Source organism: Bubalus bubalis, chromosome X (genome assembly GCF_019923935.1).
Source record: "Bubalus bubalis isolate 160015118507 breed Murrah chromosome X, NDDB_SH_1, whole genome shotgun sequence".
Classification (NCBI taxonomy): domain Eukaryota; kingdom Metazoa; phylum Chordata; class Mammalia; order Artiodactyla; family Bovidae; genus Bubalus; species Bubalus bubalis.
This window is the reverse complement of record NC_059181.1, coordinates 85800363-85819158: the sequence shown is the minus strand read 5'-3', so window position 1 is coordinate 85819158 and position 18796 is coordinate 85800363. Positions and strand designations below refer to the sequence as shown.

Genomic DNA, 18796 nt, shown 5'->3' with positions numbered 1-18796 from the left:
AGCCATTAAAAGAATACACTTGAATCAGTTCTAATGAGGTGGATGAAACTGCAGCCTATTATACAGAGTGAAGTAAGCCAGAAAGAAAAACACCAATATAGTATACTAACACATATACATGGAATCTAGAAAGATGGTAACGATAACCCTATATGCAAGACAGCAAAAGAGACACAGATGTATACAACTCTGTGGGAGAGGGCGAGGGTGGGATGTTTTGGGAGAGTGGCATTGAAAGATGTATATTATCATATGTGAAATGAATCGCCAGTCCAGGTTTGATGCATGAGACAGGGTGCTCGAGGCTGGTGCACTGGGATGACCCAGAGGGATGGGATGGGGAGGGAGGTGGGAGAGGGGTTCAGGATGGGGAACACATGTACACCCGTGGTAGATTCATGTCAATGTATGGCAAAACCACTACAATATTGTAAAGTAATTGGCCTCCAATTAAAATAAATAAATTTATATTTTAAAAAATAAAAATACCTTCCTGTCCTTGAGTAGACAGTTCTGGCCAGCTATAAACTGTGATAGTCAAAGTTACAGGTAGTGTTTCCTATCACCTACCTTCCCAGGCTTAGACCTGTGACCCCAAAACTTACAGATAGAAACATTTCAAATGATAAGCTATATGGCTAACAATCTCTATATGGAAATTGCTCTCTCGCTATACTTTGTTTATAATAACAGCCTTGAGACAGAGGTTGGGAAGAAAGAGGTTGAAGCCTAGTTTAAATATCAGCTCCCTATGAATCACTTGCCTAACCACTGAAGTATAGAATCCCCATATCCTACATAGCATTCATTCTCAAATATTAAAACTCAGTAACGTTCTAAGGTGCTAGAAAAAAAAATTGGGGACTTTCTGCTATGTAATTCCTTTATTCCTCAAACATTTATTATGTTCTTATTGTATGCCTACTACTTTAATCACTTGAAACACAAGGCATTGATTCTGTTCTTGAATATCTCAGAGATTGTTCGCTACTGTAAAAAAAAAATAATCATAGAAGGCATTACCATGATCTTGGTTATCTCTATAGAAACCTTTATGAATATGTATCACTAATGTTTTGGACCAATAGACCACAGTCAAAACACAGCAAGCATATCACAGTAAAAGTTCACCCACTAGATATATTTATACCAGTGATTGGGTATTAAAACTTAAGAGAAATTGATACAACATTTTTAAGGCAACATCAGATCAGATCAATCACTCAGTCATGTCCGACTCTTTGTGACCCCATGAATCACAGCACACCAGGCCTCCCTGTCCATCACCAACTCCCGGAGTTCACCCAGACTCATGTCCATCGAGTCAGTGGTGCCATCCAGCCATCTCATCCTCTGTCGTCCCCTTCTCCTCCTGCCCCCAATCCCTCCCAGCATCAGAGTCTTTTCCAATGAGTCAACTCTTCGCATGAGGTGGCCAAAGTACTGGAGTTTCAGCTTTAGCATCATTCCTTCCAAAGAAATCCCAGGGCTGATCTCCTTCAGAATGGACTGGTTGGATCTCCTTGCAGTCCAAGGGACTCTCAAGAGTCTTCTCCAACACCACAATTCAAAAGCATCAGTTCTTCAGCGCTCAGTCTTCTTCACAGTCCAACTCTCACATCCATACATGACCACAGGAAAAACCATAGCCTTGACTAGACAAACCTTTGTTGGCAAAGTAATGTCTCTGCTTTTACCAATAATAAATTAGTAAGGCTAATATCCATCAGGAAAGAACCATATGAAGGAGAAAATGTGCTTATATTGACCATTGGAATCATTAAACAAAAATGAAAAGATGACTTTGGTAGCATTCAGTTTACCTCATGTATTACTTTTGTTCAGGGCCTCTTCTAAGGTGCCTTGGGAAGCAATATAAGAGGTGACATTTGAACTGAGTCTTTAGGGAAGGATGTTCCAGGTAGCAGAAATAACATACAAAATATCATTGTGACAAATAGAATGGTGTGTTTGTAAATATCAAAATAAATAGGAACTAAAGTGTAATTTGCAAAAAAAAAATCTGTGTCATATTTGGAAATGAATAAAACATAATGTGCCTAATGTATTTGTGGAAAAAATTTAAAACTGTTATTAAGAACTTGATAAGTCTTCTGTGTGGATGGGCAGACATAGTCAATTCTCCCCACATTTGTCTGTCTGTACATATACTGCATTTTCAATGAAAATTCAATTTTGATATTTGGCAAATCTAATACAGTTATGTAAAGTTTAAAAATAAAATAAAATTAAAAAAAAAATAAATAAAAAAAAAAAAAAAAAAAAAGAAAATTCAAGTAGGAATTTTTGGACATGACATAACTGATTCTGAAAGTTAATGTTTAGCAAACATAAGTTAAAACATACTACAAAATCATTGTAATTATAACTTTGTGACCCAATGCTAAAGACGAGAGACTCAGCTGTTGTTTTTAATATCTAAACTATATTTATTTCTTAAAGGTGACATTGGACCAAATGGACAACCTGGGCCAATTGGACCTCCTGGGCTGCCAGGAACAGGTTTTCAGGGACCACCAGGGCCACCAGGAATTCCTGGACCAATAGGCCAACCTGGTAAGATTGGAGTAAATATGCATTTTGTAGCACATTTATATAGAGGTTGGTTAGCCCCTCAATAAAGTGTAACCTATGTAATAGTCTTACAGAAAGCAGATCTGAGAGTTAACATGTCCACGTATATAATTATGTAAAAGCAAAAGAGCACAGATCACAGCAGAAGAGCTAATATTACCTGATATTTCCCCTCTCTGTTCATTTAAGATTGATCTATTAACAACAGTGCAGTTTAGCAATTGCAGTATGTTTCCATGGCTTATAATCGTTGAGCTAATCATACCATTGGAATCTTAGGAACTTCTGGTGCTAATCATTTCAGACCTGAGTAGCTATATGGCATTAGTAGCTATATGGCATTAATAGAGCTTTGTCTGTGAAACCTCATAACATTTCTTAGCACAGGATTAAAAAAATCCTTTTTTGCTGTCTCGTATATAGGGTTATTGTTACAATATTGTAAAGTTAAAAAATAAAATTAAATTTAAAAAATCCTGTTAAAAATATTTTTTAGGCATCCTCAATTTTTTAAATAAGTAAGTTTAATTGAATTTTCTCTTCTTTTGCCCATAAATCAACATTTACTTTACAACTCATAAGCATGCTAAGGTTATGAGTTTTTTAAGGTTTTTAAGATTTTTTTAATATGAATACTCAAAAAAGATTTGTCAGCTTGTAACCTCATAGAGAATCATATGATTCCTCTGTGTTCATGTGAGAGTTTACAGATTCTGAACTATCTGGTGATATGAATTACTTTTATCTTAATCTAGGAAGATATAGTAAGGGTCACATGTGGGCCAAGATTTTGTTATTGCAAAGTACTATAATAATATATGAGATTAAAGCAAATATGGAACATTTAGTCATTCCTTAATTCACATGAATACATCGGATGACTTAAATGCACCGTTCAGATATACAATCATTGACTTTTAAGCAATGGAATATGTTTCTGACCTTAAATGCCAATAGGTATTTTGTTAGTTTATTATGCTAAAAATCTAGAAACACTGATTAACAATATAAAAAGCCTGAAAAGTAAAGGTTATTTTTGCTTAGGCCCTATTTTAAACATTTGTTTTATGGCACATTGTACCTCTTTTTAAATGGCCCCTAACATGTCACTACTGATTTAGAAATAAAAAAGAAAACTTACGATGTTGCTTTGAACCAACTGGTTAAAAAGCAGGTGCTTCAACATTAATGAGAAACCCTTCTGTCTAGCATAGCATAGGGATCTTGAGAAAAAAACAATTAATTTTTACATTTGGTCATTATAGTCTTGGCCTGCTATTTCACAAAATGGCTAAAATGAATTTATGATTTCTGTTGTGTTTTTTCGTTTCCCAAAATTACATAAGGTTTCAGAAGCATTTTGAACTCTTAAATCACAGCTGAGCAAGAATAAAAAAGAGATTATTAAAGCAATTAATACCAATCTGAACAAAATAAAAATACATTTATTTGTGTTTTAATGCTTTTTAAAATTTAGCTAATATTCTACAATATTTTATTCATCAAAGATTTGTTGAATATCAATTCCTCATTTGGCAATTCATTCATCTAATGTTCTCTCTAATTCATGGATATATAGATATATTTATAAAGTCTATATAGGATGGGCAGGGGGAAAAGTAATGATACTGAATTTAATCACATCTCTTTCTTCTGTAAATATATATTTTGCCATACAATTGAAGATCTGAACTAATATGGTTCAACAGATAAATGAAGTTAACAGCAACTGCCACAAAAATGTATTGAATATATTCTTATTAATATAGAAATATTCTCAAATCACAATTTTTTTACCACTGCATGACTATATTTTATATTTGATAATATCTATATATACTCATTTTTAAAGTAAATTTTACATGAATCACCAAAGCAGAATATTGTCTTAGTGCATTTCAAAAATACCATAATTTTTGTTTGTACATCTCAATAACAGGACTATCAGCAAGGCTACTACTAATATCTTGATACACCTGACTTATACTGCATGGCTGAAGTTCTAACTACCTATTTTTAAAATAAAAACCTTATTTAATATACTTGCTGTGTTTCATTTTGTAGTAGAAAACTTACTGCAAAGTATTCTATCTTGTCATTTCTCCAGAGATATATCCTTTTCAGGCTTTTCTTTTGACTCCAATTTTCTGCTATTATTTAATTAAGCTTTACTATTTGTCACTCTTCTTTCCAAAGCAGACTGTATGGTTTAATGCATGTTTTTAAGTTAAAGATTTGTTGAATATCAATTTCTCATTTGGCAATAGGTAAAAATGCCAAAGGACAAGGAGCAGAATGCTTTTCATCTTATGCCCTAGAAGGCAATGGCACCCCACTCCTGTACTCTTGCCTGGAAAATCCCATGGACAGAGGAGCCTGGTAGGCTGCAGTCCATGGGGTCGCTAGGAGATGGACACGACTGAGAGACTTCACTTTCACTTTTCACTTTTATGCGTTGGAGAAGGAAATGGCAACCCACTCCAGTGTTCTTGCCTGGAGAATCCCAGGGACGGGGGAGCCTGGTGGGCTGCCGTCTATGGGGTCGCACAGAGTTGGACACGACTGAAGCGACTTAGAAGTAGCAGCAGCAAGGGAGAAATGGAAGTTGTTGGTTCTTATTATTTGGTCTGGCCAATAGCTGGAAGATAATTGCTTTAGTGAATCGTTTTAGAGGTCAGTTAAATATACTCAATTCCATGTTCACAGGTAATACCCTAACCTGAGTCAAATGTGTTGTACACTTGTCCAGTCTCAGGAACACGTGCATGGCTAAATGAGTTCAAACTTATCACCACTAATGTGAATCAAAGAAACAAGGCATTATTCATGTCATTTTCATAGATGAAGGAGAGTACATTGTCATTTTCTAACTTTTTGGCTATAAAACCCTTGGACTGTGTGTGTGTGTAACATTTTCACAGATAATGCATGTTTTTGGAATTTTCTTTTTTTTCCACTAACTTGTTCCATTTGGCTGTCCATAAATTAAGAGCATTATACACCTCTAATGCACTTAGGCTCTATAAATATATCCATATAATTCCTGTTATTGTATAAGATTCAGCAGAACTTTTGAATTTATATTGACTTTCTTCATCCTGGATTTTACCAGGATGCCAATTCCTGACAATAGTCATGGAAAAGATCTATGCTGTGAAAAATACAGCATAATATATGTTACTGTTATTACTAATAACAATGAAGAGATCTTAGCCTAGAACATGTAGTTTGTTTCATCATAGACATGCACTAATAATTATTGAGTTCTCTGTACCTAACCTGTAAGGGCTTCCCTGGTGGCTTAGTGGTAAAAAAAACCCGCCTGACAATATGTGGGTTTGATCCCTGGGTTGGGAAGCTCCCCTGGAGGAGGAAATGGCAACCCACTCCAGTATTCTTGCCTGGGAAATCCTATGGACAGAAGAGCCTGGTGGACTGCAGTCCATGGGGTCGCAAGAAGCCGGACATGACTTGGGGACTAAACAACAACCTAACCTGTTAGGGTACAAAATGAAGTTTAATTTTATATCTAACTAACCTTTAAGAGCTTAAATTCTGAAATGATCATTCAAAGCAGTATAAAGATCAGAAATAAACAAGAGTGTACTGCTGATCTTCATCAAAAAGTATTTTTCTGAAGTAAATATTTTATTCTATTGGCAAACATATTTGTAGTATATGTTTATGAGCATCTGAGCAAATGCCTAAAACAAGTTTCTTTACTCATCACTAATATGTTAGTAGTGAATCAATATCTAATACATTCTATTTGTAGACTTTTTTTTGTTCTAATCTTTACATGGTTAGTTTTGTTTCCTAACCTAATTAATCTTTTTGCAACTTGCTTCTGCTTGGGTGGTTCATCTTGCTCTGAACTGTAACTTCCTGCCTCTTGAACTTCAGGTCTACCAGGTATTGTAGTTCTCACTTTTTTAATATTGAAAATTTATTATATTAGGACAAATAGTAGAAAAAAAATCATCCAAATATAATAGCATCATCATAAAAGGTGCAAAAGATAGCACATGAAAACAGTTCTGAGAAGCTGTAAATAGGATATTTATTTTTCCTTTGATTTATTTTTTGAGCTTTATTGAGGTATAAAAGACATAGACAATTGTAATATATTTCAAATGTACAATGTGATGATTTGATATATGTATACATTGTGAAAGAATCTTTGCAATCAAGTTCTCACATCCATCACCTTTACATATTTACTGATTTGTGTGTGTGAGAACCCTTAAGTTCTACTATATTAGCAAATTGTAATTACGCAATAATGTTATTAGTGATAGTCACCATGTTATTACATTAGATCCTCCTACCTTATTCATCTGTTTGTTTTTTTTTTCCAAAAGCCATATCTTCAAGCTTTAAACTTGGAAAGCAGCAAGATTTATCCACATTGAAGTCTTTTAATTATTTTGTAGAACTGCTCTCTTGGAGAATATTTCAAAGGACAAAATAGTTACCTTGAAAACTCAGCTATTAAAAACTACTTGGGCTGTAATATAACAATAAACAGTGATCCATGTAGAGCTATAATTGTGTACATTATCAGGTATCTCATCATATTTCATAAATATAAAATATCTCTCCCCTTTAATAGTATTTTTTACTATGAAATGGCAGCATTGGAATCATCACTACTGTGCCAACTAAATGGAAATCTCTAATCTTCAAAGTGAATTTTATCAGTTTAAAGGCATGCTGGTAAAATGACACCAAACAGGTCTTAAAATACCAGCCATCTTGTTCTCTTATAACAATAATTGCCTGTGAATCTTCAACAGTAAAACTGGTCATATTGTTGAAGAAATGCTTGGAATGGTCACCTGTTTCACCCCCAGCTTTCAGTCCATTATGGCACATCCCCATTTACCAGATGAAGACCAATAACTTTAAGTGACTTAAGAAGTCACATAGCTGATAGGTGTTGGTGTGGGAACTTGTACTATATTTGTAGTGTAATTCCTTTCACTAAACTTGCACTAAACTTTTTTAAGTACCTTGTTTTCTGGAGTGTATTTTTGCATATCATAATTTTTCTATAAAATCCTGGCTGAATTACTGAGAAACAAAAGTTAACAACAAAAACTAATAGTAATGTGTTATTAAAACAACATGTTAAAACAAAGCCAAACTAAAGTCAAGAGAGCCCATATAACTGACTTATTTAGTAATTAATTTTTTATGGATTATAGAAATACATCTTAATAATTCATAATACCTTAGAATAGTGGAAATCCAAGTGTGGGCAGTGGATCAGTATCAAAGCACAGACTGTTTGTTACTGCACTGGAATTAGAAGAAATTGAGAGTAAGCATTTGACTGTATAACTGTATTAATATATTAATTGACTATAATAACCACGATATAGGATTGTATTTTTATGTCTTTTTTTATTTCAGTTTTTTGGTATTTTTTATTACATTTTATTAAAAATAGTACATGATTGTAGCAATTAAGAAAAGATTGGTCTTTTTTGAGAAATAATTTCAGAAGTCCATTCTTAGGGAAATATACTTGAAAATCCTAAAGTTTTATTATTAGATTATTTTCTGTGCATGATAACTAAAGTATCCCTAACTCACTGTTAGGTTTGTTATATACAGGATTCTATTACCTGTTTGCTAGAAAAATAACCAGATACATCTCTTAAAACTGCTTCAATACTTTTTAATATTGGTTTGTATTAACTAGGCTTGCATGGACTACCAGGAGAGAAGGGGGATCCAGGGCCTCCTGGATTTGATGTTCCAGGACCTCCTGGTGAGAGAGGCAGCCCAGGGATCCCTGGAGCACCAGGTCCTATGGGACCCCCAGGATCACCAGGGCTCCCAGGAAAAGCAGGTGCCTCTGGCTTTCCAGGTAACTTTTTTGGATTCCAGAAATTAGAACTAATATGACTCTGATGTATTATTCTCTTGTACTTTTCTCTATAGACACTATCCTTTAAGGAAATGTATTAAATGTCTCTGATTGTGGGAAACTCACTTTGCTATTTGCATTGCACTTTTTCTCTCTGAGAGCTCCAGCTATATATTACTGTGTAACAAATGACCCCAAAATTTGATGATTTAAAGCAGTCTTTTAATTTTGCTCAAGATTTTGTGAGTCAGGAATTATTGGATGACTTAGACAGGGTTGTTTATCTCTGATCCACATGGCTCCAGCTGGAGTGGTTGGGATGAAGGATCTACTTCTAACGTGGCACTACTGTGACACCTGAGTGTTCATTGGCCTCTTCACATGGTATCTCATTATCCACAGAAGTACCTCACATTTGCTAGTATGAGGGTAGTTGCTCTTTTTCCAGGGCAGTTGGTTTCCAAAAGAGAGAATCCCCAAAATTGAAAGTGAGTGTTCTAAGAGCCCCAGGTGGAAGCTGCAAGAATTCTTATCATCTAGCCTTGGGAGTTATACAGGGACACACAGTCAAAGTTAAGGCATAGAGTCATCCCAAATTCAAGGGGAGAAGGGTACACAGAGCTGTGTGTACTGGGAAGTGCAGTTCATTTGGGGACCATATTTAGAGACTAACTACCACAGTGATATAGACAGTAATGGTCACTAAGATTACAATAGTTGGAAAGGGGAAAGCCTTATAGTACCTTCCCTCTAACTCAGTAGTTTTCTAGTTGACATCTTTAAACTGATCTTTTATCTTTCCAAGGTCAAAGAAAGGTAAAAAGGTACCTATTGATATTTTTAAAGGTGCCAAAGGTGAAATGGGTATGATGGGACCTCCAGGCCCACCAGGACCTTTGGGAATTCCTGGCAGGAGTGGTGTTCCTGGTCTCAAAGGTAATATTCAGGGTTTGCGGGCAAATATATGAAAGAAAGAAAATTAAAAATTTTGCTTTACATCAATGCAGAATACTTTTATTTGACTACTTAAAAATGAGCAATGCTTTACTTGTATTTTAGGTGACATGGCATTTAAGTAGTTCCTGTTTTCAGTTTGATGGCATGCTTAGTTGAATACTATGAAATATGATAAGCATTAACTCAAAATAACAACATACAGGGATTTAATTTTTTTTTTTACACTCTGTATTTGTCAGAGAACACCAGGAGAGAGATTGTTGTTTGAGTGTAAAAGTGAGCTCGAGTTATTTGTAGACAATAAATAAGGTGCATGAGTGTTTTGGGTGGTCAATAGCCTACCCAACTGTGTAACATGTGAATAATCTTTATATGCATTAATCCTGGATGGATGAACCTGATCTGCTGTGTCTTCCCCACACATGTTGGTTTTAGGTGATGATGGTTTGCAGGGTCAGCCAGGACTTCCTGGCCCTGCAGGAGAGAAAGGTAGTAAAGGAGAGCCTGGCCTTCCAGGCCTTCCTGGGCCTATGGATCCAGATCTGCTGGGCTCAAAAGGAGAGAAAGGGGACCCTGGCCTACCAGGTGAGTGAATGCATTTATTTGAATTTTTCTCCTAGTGTGTATGAAGTTTAATTTTTATTAGCATGGAAAGTGACTTATAATCCAGGATTAAGGCAATTAGGTATATCAAATTTTGGTAATGTAAGTTAGTTTTCACTGATTTATACTGTTTCACTGATCAACTTTTGCTTGACTATTTTCTTTGTAGTTTATCTATCACAAACTATGAGGCTTTAAAATAAACAGTCACTTTCAAGCCTTCCAGAAAGTAGTGTATAGAATATGATCAAGAGAAAATGGATAAATAAACAGAATTACTTGGAAAACAGATTTCAGTGTTTGGAAAATTTCCTGGCCCTTTAAATTCTTTTTCTTAAAAACCAAATGAGGATGAGTGGTACACTGTTGTCCTGCAGATTTTTTTTTTTTTGTCCTGCAGATTTTTGATACCCATATCATACTTGATTTTTAAGTACAGTTCACTGTTATTCTAACCTAGAAGAATAAACAAATATTGGACTAAGAACAGTCAAACTCACCCCTGGGGAAGGTTGCTGAAAGTAGGTCTAGGGAACAATTGTGTTATTACAGTTATTTTATTAGAAGCAAATGAGATATGAAGAATAACAGATTTTTTAAAATAAAAATCCTTTATTCTTTTTATAAAACTATAACATATTCATAACAAAGCATCGGAAAATACATGAAGTGAAAGTCGCTCAGTTGTGTCTGACTCTTTGCAATCCCATGGATAGTCCATGGGATTCTTCAGGCCAGAATACTGGAGTGGGTAGCTGTTCCCTTCTGCAGGGGATCTTCCCTACTCAGGGATCGAACTTAGGTCCTCCGCATTACAGGCGGATTCTTGACCAGCTGAACCACCAGGAGAAAAATATGAATAAGCACAAATCAATAAATAAAACACAATCCAATCTGCATAGAATATCCTTTCAAACAACGTGGAATTTTTAAACTATGTTTATTTGCAGATTGAGGTAAGGTTTGTGGCTCTTTCTGTGTTGAAACCATTACTATTGTCAGTCCATGTATGTGTGTGAGTGTGTGTGCAGGTGTGTGTGTGTGTGTGTACACATAGATGTTATAAGTTTCCTTGTGAGCAGGGCTTGGTAAGATTTCTCCTCAAATAAGAACTTTAAGACATTACTGTAATTTTGTATATAATCATGAAAGAGGCAAGGCCACCTAATTTTGTATTATTGTTAAAATGAGTTATATTTCTTGATTTACTTCTTGCAAAGCTTCTCTTTCCATTATACCTTCTGCAAAATAGTGTCAGTAAACTGTATTTGCCTTGATATAAGGTTGTGAAAGATAGTTATAGAATCTAAGAGATAATGCAGAGACAGCCTGCCCCAATTCCTTCATTTTACAGTGTAAGAAACTGAGGCCCAAAGAGGAAAGTGGCTTAATTATTGAGTGCTCCGAAGTTCTTAATGGTAGCTACATTAAAAAGTGGGAGATTTTAATGAGTCCAGTGCTATTGGTTCATACTATATCAGAATATCACTGGTTCCTATATTTCATTCATATTTCAGAGTTTGGGTAGCTTGCTTTGCCAAATGGATTTAATGATTAATAATACCAGCCTAACTTGTCTTTCTTATGCTCATACTTGGAAGGTATTCCTGGAGTTGCAGGGCCAAAAGGTTACCAGGGTTTACCTGGAGACCCAGGGCAACCTGGACTGAGTGGACAACCTGGATTGCCAGGACCAGCAGGTAAGTATGATAAACCACCTGTAGCAGTTGGGTGGCTGACCCTGACCCCTGGAACAAAGTAATCATGTATTTATCATGTGTAGTGATATTTGAAGCAACTGAGATATGGACCTCCCCTTAACAAAAATGTTGCCATTGGCACAAATGTCAACAGAAAAGACTTGTAGGATATTTTTCTTTACTCAATTTCTTCTTTTTTGTGGCCTCAGAATATACACAGAATCAGAAGTACATCCAAGTAAGGTGCTATATTTTATTTATATACATTGTAGCATATGTAAATTAGACAGTTATCTGTTAGGAGCCTAAAGAATTCACCCTTTTCATTTTTTTACCTTCAGACAAGTTAATCATTAAACCATGTAAAACAGATGACTGCCATTTCTAGATTTAAAAGTTTCTAGGAGTAAGAATTTCACAACCTTCATTGGTAATGTTTTATAGCATTAATCACTCTTACAATAAATTTGGATTTTTTAATTTCTAATAAAACTTTTTATTGTTGCTTCTTAAACCATTTTCCTTTAGTTGGACCCCTAAACAATAAAGAGTGGCTGGTTACCATCCTCCTAAGAGCCCTTTAGATCAGTTATTCTGCTCTGGACTGTATACTATATTATCTTAATGTAGTTGGAAGGAATAATTATCTCCGTATCTATCTTTCATATACTTTGCATTCTTTCCCAAGTGAGAAGACAGTGTGAAATAAAAAATAAAAGCAAATAATGTTGAAGGCAACATTGTGATCCTTGGAAAATACCTAGATGACACCACAGAACTGAAGTATCTAAGCTCTGGGAAGAATGCAAACACAGCAGCCATGACTGAACACAGTAGCCATGACTGCTGGGGGAAGATAGTCCAGTACATCTCCATCAACTCTTACCTACCCCTGGCTTAATGTGCCAAAGGTGTATGTATCATGACAGGTTACCACTTTCCTCTTCTGGTTGCACATGATAAGGCTTTCAATGGAAAAGCTTCTGAATCTTTTTAAAAGACTCTCTTTAAATTGGATTTATCTGTGATAAATATAGTAAGGTAGTTATACACATATGACAGATAAGACTTCAAGTGGTTGGAATAGTTTTAGGGCAAGAAACAAGATGTCCCGGTGATAGTTATATGTGTACAACAAATAAGACTTCAGTTAATTGGAGTAGTTTTAGGGCAAGACACAAGATTCTTGCATTTTTAAATAAATGTGTATTGGGAGCTCTCTATTGCTGTGATTATATTGTAATATGTTCCTAAGGAGATTTCTTGATAATTTTTCCCTATCTTATGTCCAGTTAGATCTGTGGAACTTTATCATATATTAAGATTTGGTCCATTCAGCCTCATGCTTTCATTTTAATTACGACCCATTCCAGGAAACCAAGCAACCATAATATTGCTGACTTGTCTTAATTTTAAGCAATTTGACTTTTCTAGGTCCCAAGGGTAACCCTGGTCTCCCTGGAATGCCAGGACTTACAGGACCTCCTGGACTGAAAGGAAACATGGGTGATATGGGTTTTCCAGGTGAGTGATGAACATCTCCCAGATATTTAGTTCCATTAATGGAAGATGGTTGACTATCTTTGTTATCAGAAAAGAAACTGTTGTTGACAGAGTCAAACTGAGGTGATATCTAAAGCAGTCAGTGGGTAGAGCTCTCTCATTATACAAGTATTTAAAGTGGGAATTAAGAGACAGAACTTTAGAAAGAATTCACAAACTTACATTTTTTTCTCCAACTATACCCCCTTTCAACCCACTCCAGTATTCTTGCCTGGAGAATCCCATGGACACAAGAACCTGGCAGGCTACAGACCATAGGGTCACAAAGAGACTGACATGACTTAAGTGACTTAGCATGAACACATACTCCCTTTCATTTAAACTTCCTTTAAAAATAGGCTTTTATACAATTCTGATTATAAAGCTCTTTATTATATAAATCAGACTTTGTGAAATTCTTTTTAAAAATCTTTTTGTGTGGTCATGTGCATTATATATATCCTATACAATATTTTGTAAAAGATTGCATGTTATGTGTTTTTAACAGGCCCACAGGGTCCAAAAGGGTCTTTCGGACCTCCTGGAGTTCCTGGACAACCTGGCTCCCCAGGATTACCTGGACAGAAAGGAGAAAAAGGTGATCCTGGTATTTCAGGCATTGGTCTTCCAGGTCTTCCTGGCCCAAAGGTAATCCTACTCAGGTATATGCCTGAGCAGATATGATTTTTCTTTAACACTGTGCTTGCTCCTAATTCTTCCTTAAACTATAGTGTGATATAGTATAGTGTGACATGAATCTCTGAGCAAGAAATTCATCCTTTCTCTTTTATATTGTAAGGAGATTTGTTTTAGAGTTTGCAGCCAATCCAAAGAAGGATGAAGGGGGGATCTTTCTGATTTCTTTATTTTCTCTCTATCTTGCTCTTTGAGTATGTTTCAGTAACTGAAAGGCATATTTCTGCCTAGTTTTGGTTTTCCTTTCCCTTTTAGTGATAGAGTTGTTGGTCTTTGTCCTAATATTATTAACTAACTTGAAGAGGCTTACAAGCAAAGTAACTCATAAAATTAATGAAAGTGAAATAGTATTCTTAAATGCATGTATGAAGTGGTTCTCTGAAACAGTTTTACATATCCCTCTATGCCGCTAGTCACTGTGAAAACTTTGGTGTTATTTCTCAAGGGATCAAATTTAGAACTTGTTTAAGAATCACTGAACTTTCAAATATTTGATAACTGCTTAATTCCATGTAAAAGGGTAGTAATTCCTATTTGCAGAAGTATTTTATAACTAACCAAGATGCGTCCATTGTCTATTATATACATTGCAAGTGTCTTCTCACAGTGAACTGTTTGTCTCATAATGGAGAAGGCGATGGCACCCCACTCCAGTACTCTTGCCTGGAAAATTCCATGGATGGAGGAGCCTGGTAGGCTGCAGTCCATGGGATCACTGAGAGTCAGACATGACTGAGTGACTTCACTTTCACTTTTCACTTGGAGAAGGAAATGGCAACCCACTCCAGTGTTCTTGCCTGGAGAATCCAGGGGCAGTGGAGCCTGGTGGGCTGCCGTCTATGGGGTTGCACAGAGTCAGACACGACTGAAGCGACTTAGCAGCAGCAGCAGCAATGATGTTCAATCATTCAGTTACAACACAAAACTTGAGAGTATTAGAAAAGTAATTGTGGAATTAGTGAAAGTTCTCACTGAGATAAGAATTCATTGAATAATATTTTTAAGATAATTTCTTGTTAATAGTATGCAAAAGGCTATATTTTGATTGCCTAGTCAACTTATTGTAAGAAGTAATCAAGAGAAATTTCTGCTTATTAATTACAGATTAGCAGTATAGAGCTTAAATTTTTCTTTTCTATATGTTGTGTGAGGTGAGGAACTATATATTTTTCCCAAATAAATTATCCATATAACTTAAAACCATTTGTTACAAACTCCATTATTTACTCATTGAATTTAAATTTCATTTAAAAATTTTATAAATATGTTCATCCATATTTTTTTTAGACTGAGCGAATTTTAGCATCCATATAATGGAACCAAAATGACCATAACAAATCATCTCTGAAATTATAATAAATTCAGCAGAAAAACATGTTTCAGTTAGCCAGTGTCCACAGTGTATTCAACTCTCTAAGTAAGATGCTAACTCTTAGTTTTTCTATGCAGCCTACAAATGTATTTCAATAAGCAAATTCTACACTAAGCTTGGATACTTGCAGAGTTGATAAAACCAGGAAGTCATGTATTTGAAGTATTCTGTTGTTTCTTTAAGATGGTATTATTTTATCTTAAAATGATGACACTTATTTAAAAAATAAGATCTTACACTCAGTTCTAATAGATGCAGGCAGTCTTTGCTTTGTACAGTCTGACATGCCAAATTTGTTACTACAAATTAGTTAAATGACATCAGTCCACAACAATACAGATCAGGTTTAAGTTACCTGATATATTAGTCTTCAGTCCCTAAACCAGTATGTAAATAACTACTGTGCATCATGATCAGTGAGCAGTCATTTCACTTCTTTCAAATTCTGTCAGTAATTAGTCACTGTGAATCTGTTTTCCCATCATGCATTGACAGCAAAGCAATGTAGGTGTGTTGCCTCTGTCTCTCATTGACAAACCAACTTGAAATTTAACAAAAGTGAATAATCAAAGAGAAAACTGATCAACAGTGATGAAAGTGCAGCTTAAAAAAGGAAAGGTAATAACACTGGAAGTGAAATTTATATCTAATGTAGATGTAATTAGAGATGAAATAGCCAACCAAAGAAATGTTTACATTGCCACCATTTGAGAGACTTCAGATGTGCAGCCAAGAAAGCTAGTGAAGACTAAATGATCAACATATGAACTTGACTTTCTTTATATATGTAACTGATGTGAAGAGGATTTTAATGTTATGAGAAAAACTTTTAAAGGTCATAGAAGCATGTTCTTCCCATTGATTTTTTAAAATCTTGTTACATGGTTTCATCTTGCATTTTCATTTTTGTAGTCCCATACTTTTGAGCAAAATGAGGACTTCTTGCCTATTACTGTAAAAGAAGAGTAGAATAAAAGTTTCAGGAACATGATAGTATGATCAGGAGATGTCAAGCATAGAAAAAAAATTCTGTATTTAGTTGTTAAGAAGTAAGGATAAAGTGGTAAAAGGTCAGATGGTACTTTGTTTTACAAATGACACACTTTATAAGACAGTGTCCTTGTTAGTCAAAAAGCATAATTAATATAAGTACACTGAAAACCCTGGACAGAGAATTAATAGGCAGAAGCTTGAGTCCTGAGTCTGTCTGAATGACCTTGTAAGTCACTTAATTCTTTTCTATCTTCATTACTTTGTCAGTAAAATAGAAAGAAGAATTATATAACCTATTACACAGAGATATTGTGAGGTTTCAATTAGATTAAAAAACACTTTGTAAATTATAAAGTATTCTATACATAATCTTTGTCTGTGAGATGAGAGAGGTGGACTAGATAGTATCTAAGATTTCTATAACTTTTATATTTAATGACTATATTCTTTTAATGTGGTATAATATTTCTAGCTCCCATTACTCCTTCTTAAAATCTAATCATACTATAGACAGAACAATTCTTGTCATAATCCTAGATAGATTTTTTTGACAAGCAGAAAATCTTAGAAGAAAACATATCCTATGACCTTGGGTTAGGATAATTATTTCTTAAACATGGCACCAAACACACAAGCAAACAAAGAAAAATAAATAAATTGAACCACATTAAAATATTATGCTGCAAATGATAATGTCAAAAAGTGAGAAGACAACCCAGAGAAAGGGAGAAAATATTTGCAAATGATATATCAGACAAGAGATTTGTATCCAGAATTTATTTTTTAGAAAACTCTAATTCAATAAGAAAGTAGACCAATTTTTAAATGGGCAAAGTCAATCAGGCCTAACAGGCCTATACAGAACATGCCACCCCAGTTATTAGAGAAATGCAAATCAAAACTACAGTGAGATATCACTTCACACCAGCCAGAATGGCTATCATCAGAATAGGCCATCTCACAACATCAGAGTATACATTTTTTTCAAGTGCACAAGAAACATTCTTCAGAACAGAGCATACATTAGGCTACAAAATAAGTCTTAATAAATTTTAAAACATTGGAACCATACAAAGATCCTTTTCTAATTACATTAGATTGTAAACAGCAAAAGGAAAGCTGGAAAATTCACAAATATGTAGAAATTAAAGGACATACTCTTAACAACCAGTGGGGCAAAGATGAGGACACAAGTGAAATTAGAAAACATCTTGAGACAAATGAAAACACAAAATTCCAAAACTTACACGAGCCAGCAAAAGTAATGTTAACAAGGAAATTTATAGTGTAAATGCTTGCATTGAAGAAGAAAGATCCTAAATCAGAATTTAGCATTACACCTTCAGGAACTAGAAAAAGAACAAACTCAACCCCAAAACTGGTAGAAGGAAGGAAATCATAAAGATTAAAGCAACAATAAATAGAGTAGAGATTAAAAACAATAGAGAAAATGAATAAAACCAAGAGGTTGTTCTTTCAAAAAGATAAACACAATTGAAAAACATTCAGGTAGACTGGCTAAAAGAGAGAGGACTCACATACTTAAAATTAGAAATGAAAGAGGGCACATCACCACTAAATTTACAGAAATAAAAAAGATGAGAGTACTGTGAACAAGTGTACAATAGCAAATTGGATAACTTTGAAACAGACAAATTCCTAAAAACATACAATTTACCAAGGCTGCATGATAAAGAATAGATTTTTCTGAATAGACCTGTAGTTACTAAAGATTTTAGCTTCCTTGGGTGGTGAAGGATACCATAGGGCCTATTATGTTACAAACGTAGTTCATAATATTTTTCTCTGAGTTCATTACCTTTTCTCTAAATTCATCACCTTAACATGTACTTTGAATCCCATGTACCATATTTTGGCCTACTCAAGCAACTTTGAGCCATTATTTATCAATTTGTCCCTATTAGCTTAAAATTTCACTACCTGGGAGAGGTAAGTAGCATGCAGACTTGAAGATATTTTATACTGCCTTTGCTACATCATTTAGTAAAATGTTAACTACGAGTATCTCTGCATTCACTCTTTAGTATCCCTATCATTAATATTTCCTAACTAAAGAAGAACTTATGTATGGCTTGGTTCATGGTATCTTTAATCTGCAAATATAAATTTAACTGTAAAAATTTAATAATTATGTGGGAACCACAGCTTCCAAATGATTGGACTATTATTGTAATACTCTTCTTGCCATAAAACAAAGAATGGTTTTTACTCTTTCTCATCAAATATTTTCAGCTTATCCTATTTTTTTCCCCTTACTGGCAGTGCTTCTTCAATATTACAATGGAACACAATAACAAACAGTATTAGCTATATCACCAACTTTGATGTCTTCTATTTTGTGTATTGGGGTCAGCATGATATTTTATTCCAAGTCTTAAGTTATTGCATGGAATGGAAGGGAGATCCTGTTATTAAGAGATAGTAGAGAATGACTATGATTTA

At 34.7% G+C, this 18796-nt stretch overlaps 1 protein-coding gene across 5 annotated transcripts in view; it reads left to right on the top strand.

Annotated features, from left to right (window-relative positions):
- COL4A5 (collagen type IV alpha 5 chain) overlaps positions 1-18796 on the top strand; it is a 252771-nt gene that overhangs the window by 194722 nt on the left and 39253 nt on the right. For 3 of the 5 annotated variants that reach the window (XM_006072345.4, XM_006072343.4, XM_006072341.4), the window contains exons 30-37: positions 2464-2577; positions 6499-6507; positions 8303-8470; positions 9317-9406; positions 9863-10012; positions 11632-11730; positions 13165-13254; positions 13781-13920. In XM_006072345.4, coding sequence (XP_006072407.1) covers positions 2464-2577; positions 6499-6507; positions 8303-8470; positions 9317-9406; positions 9863-10012; positions 11632-11730; positions 13165-13254; positions 13781-13920 — 860 coding nt within the window. The remainder of the gene's footprint in view (positions 1-2463; positions 2578-6498; positions 6508-8302; positions 8471-9316; positions 9407-9862; positions 10013-11631; positions 11731-13164; positions 13255-13780; positions 13921-18796) is intronic. The other 2 variants (XM_006072346.4, XM_006072342.4) reach the window with 1 other exon arrangement.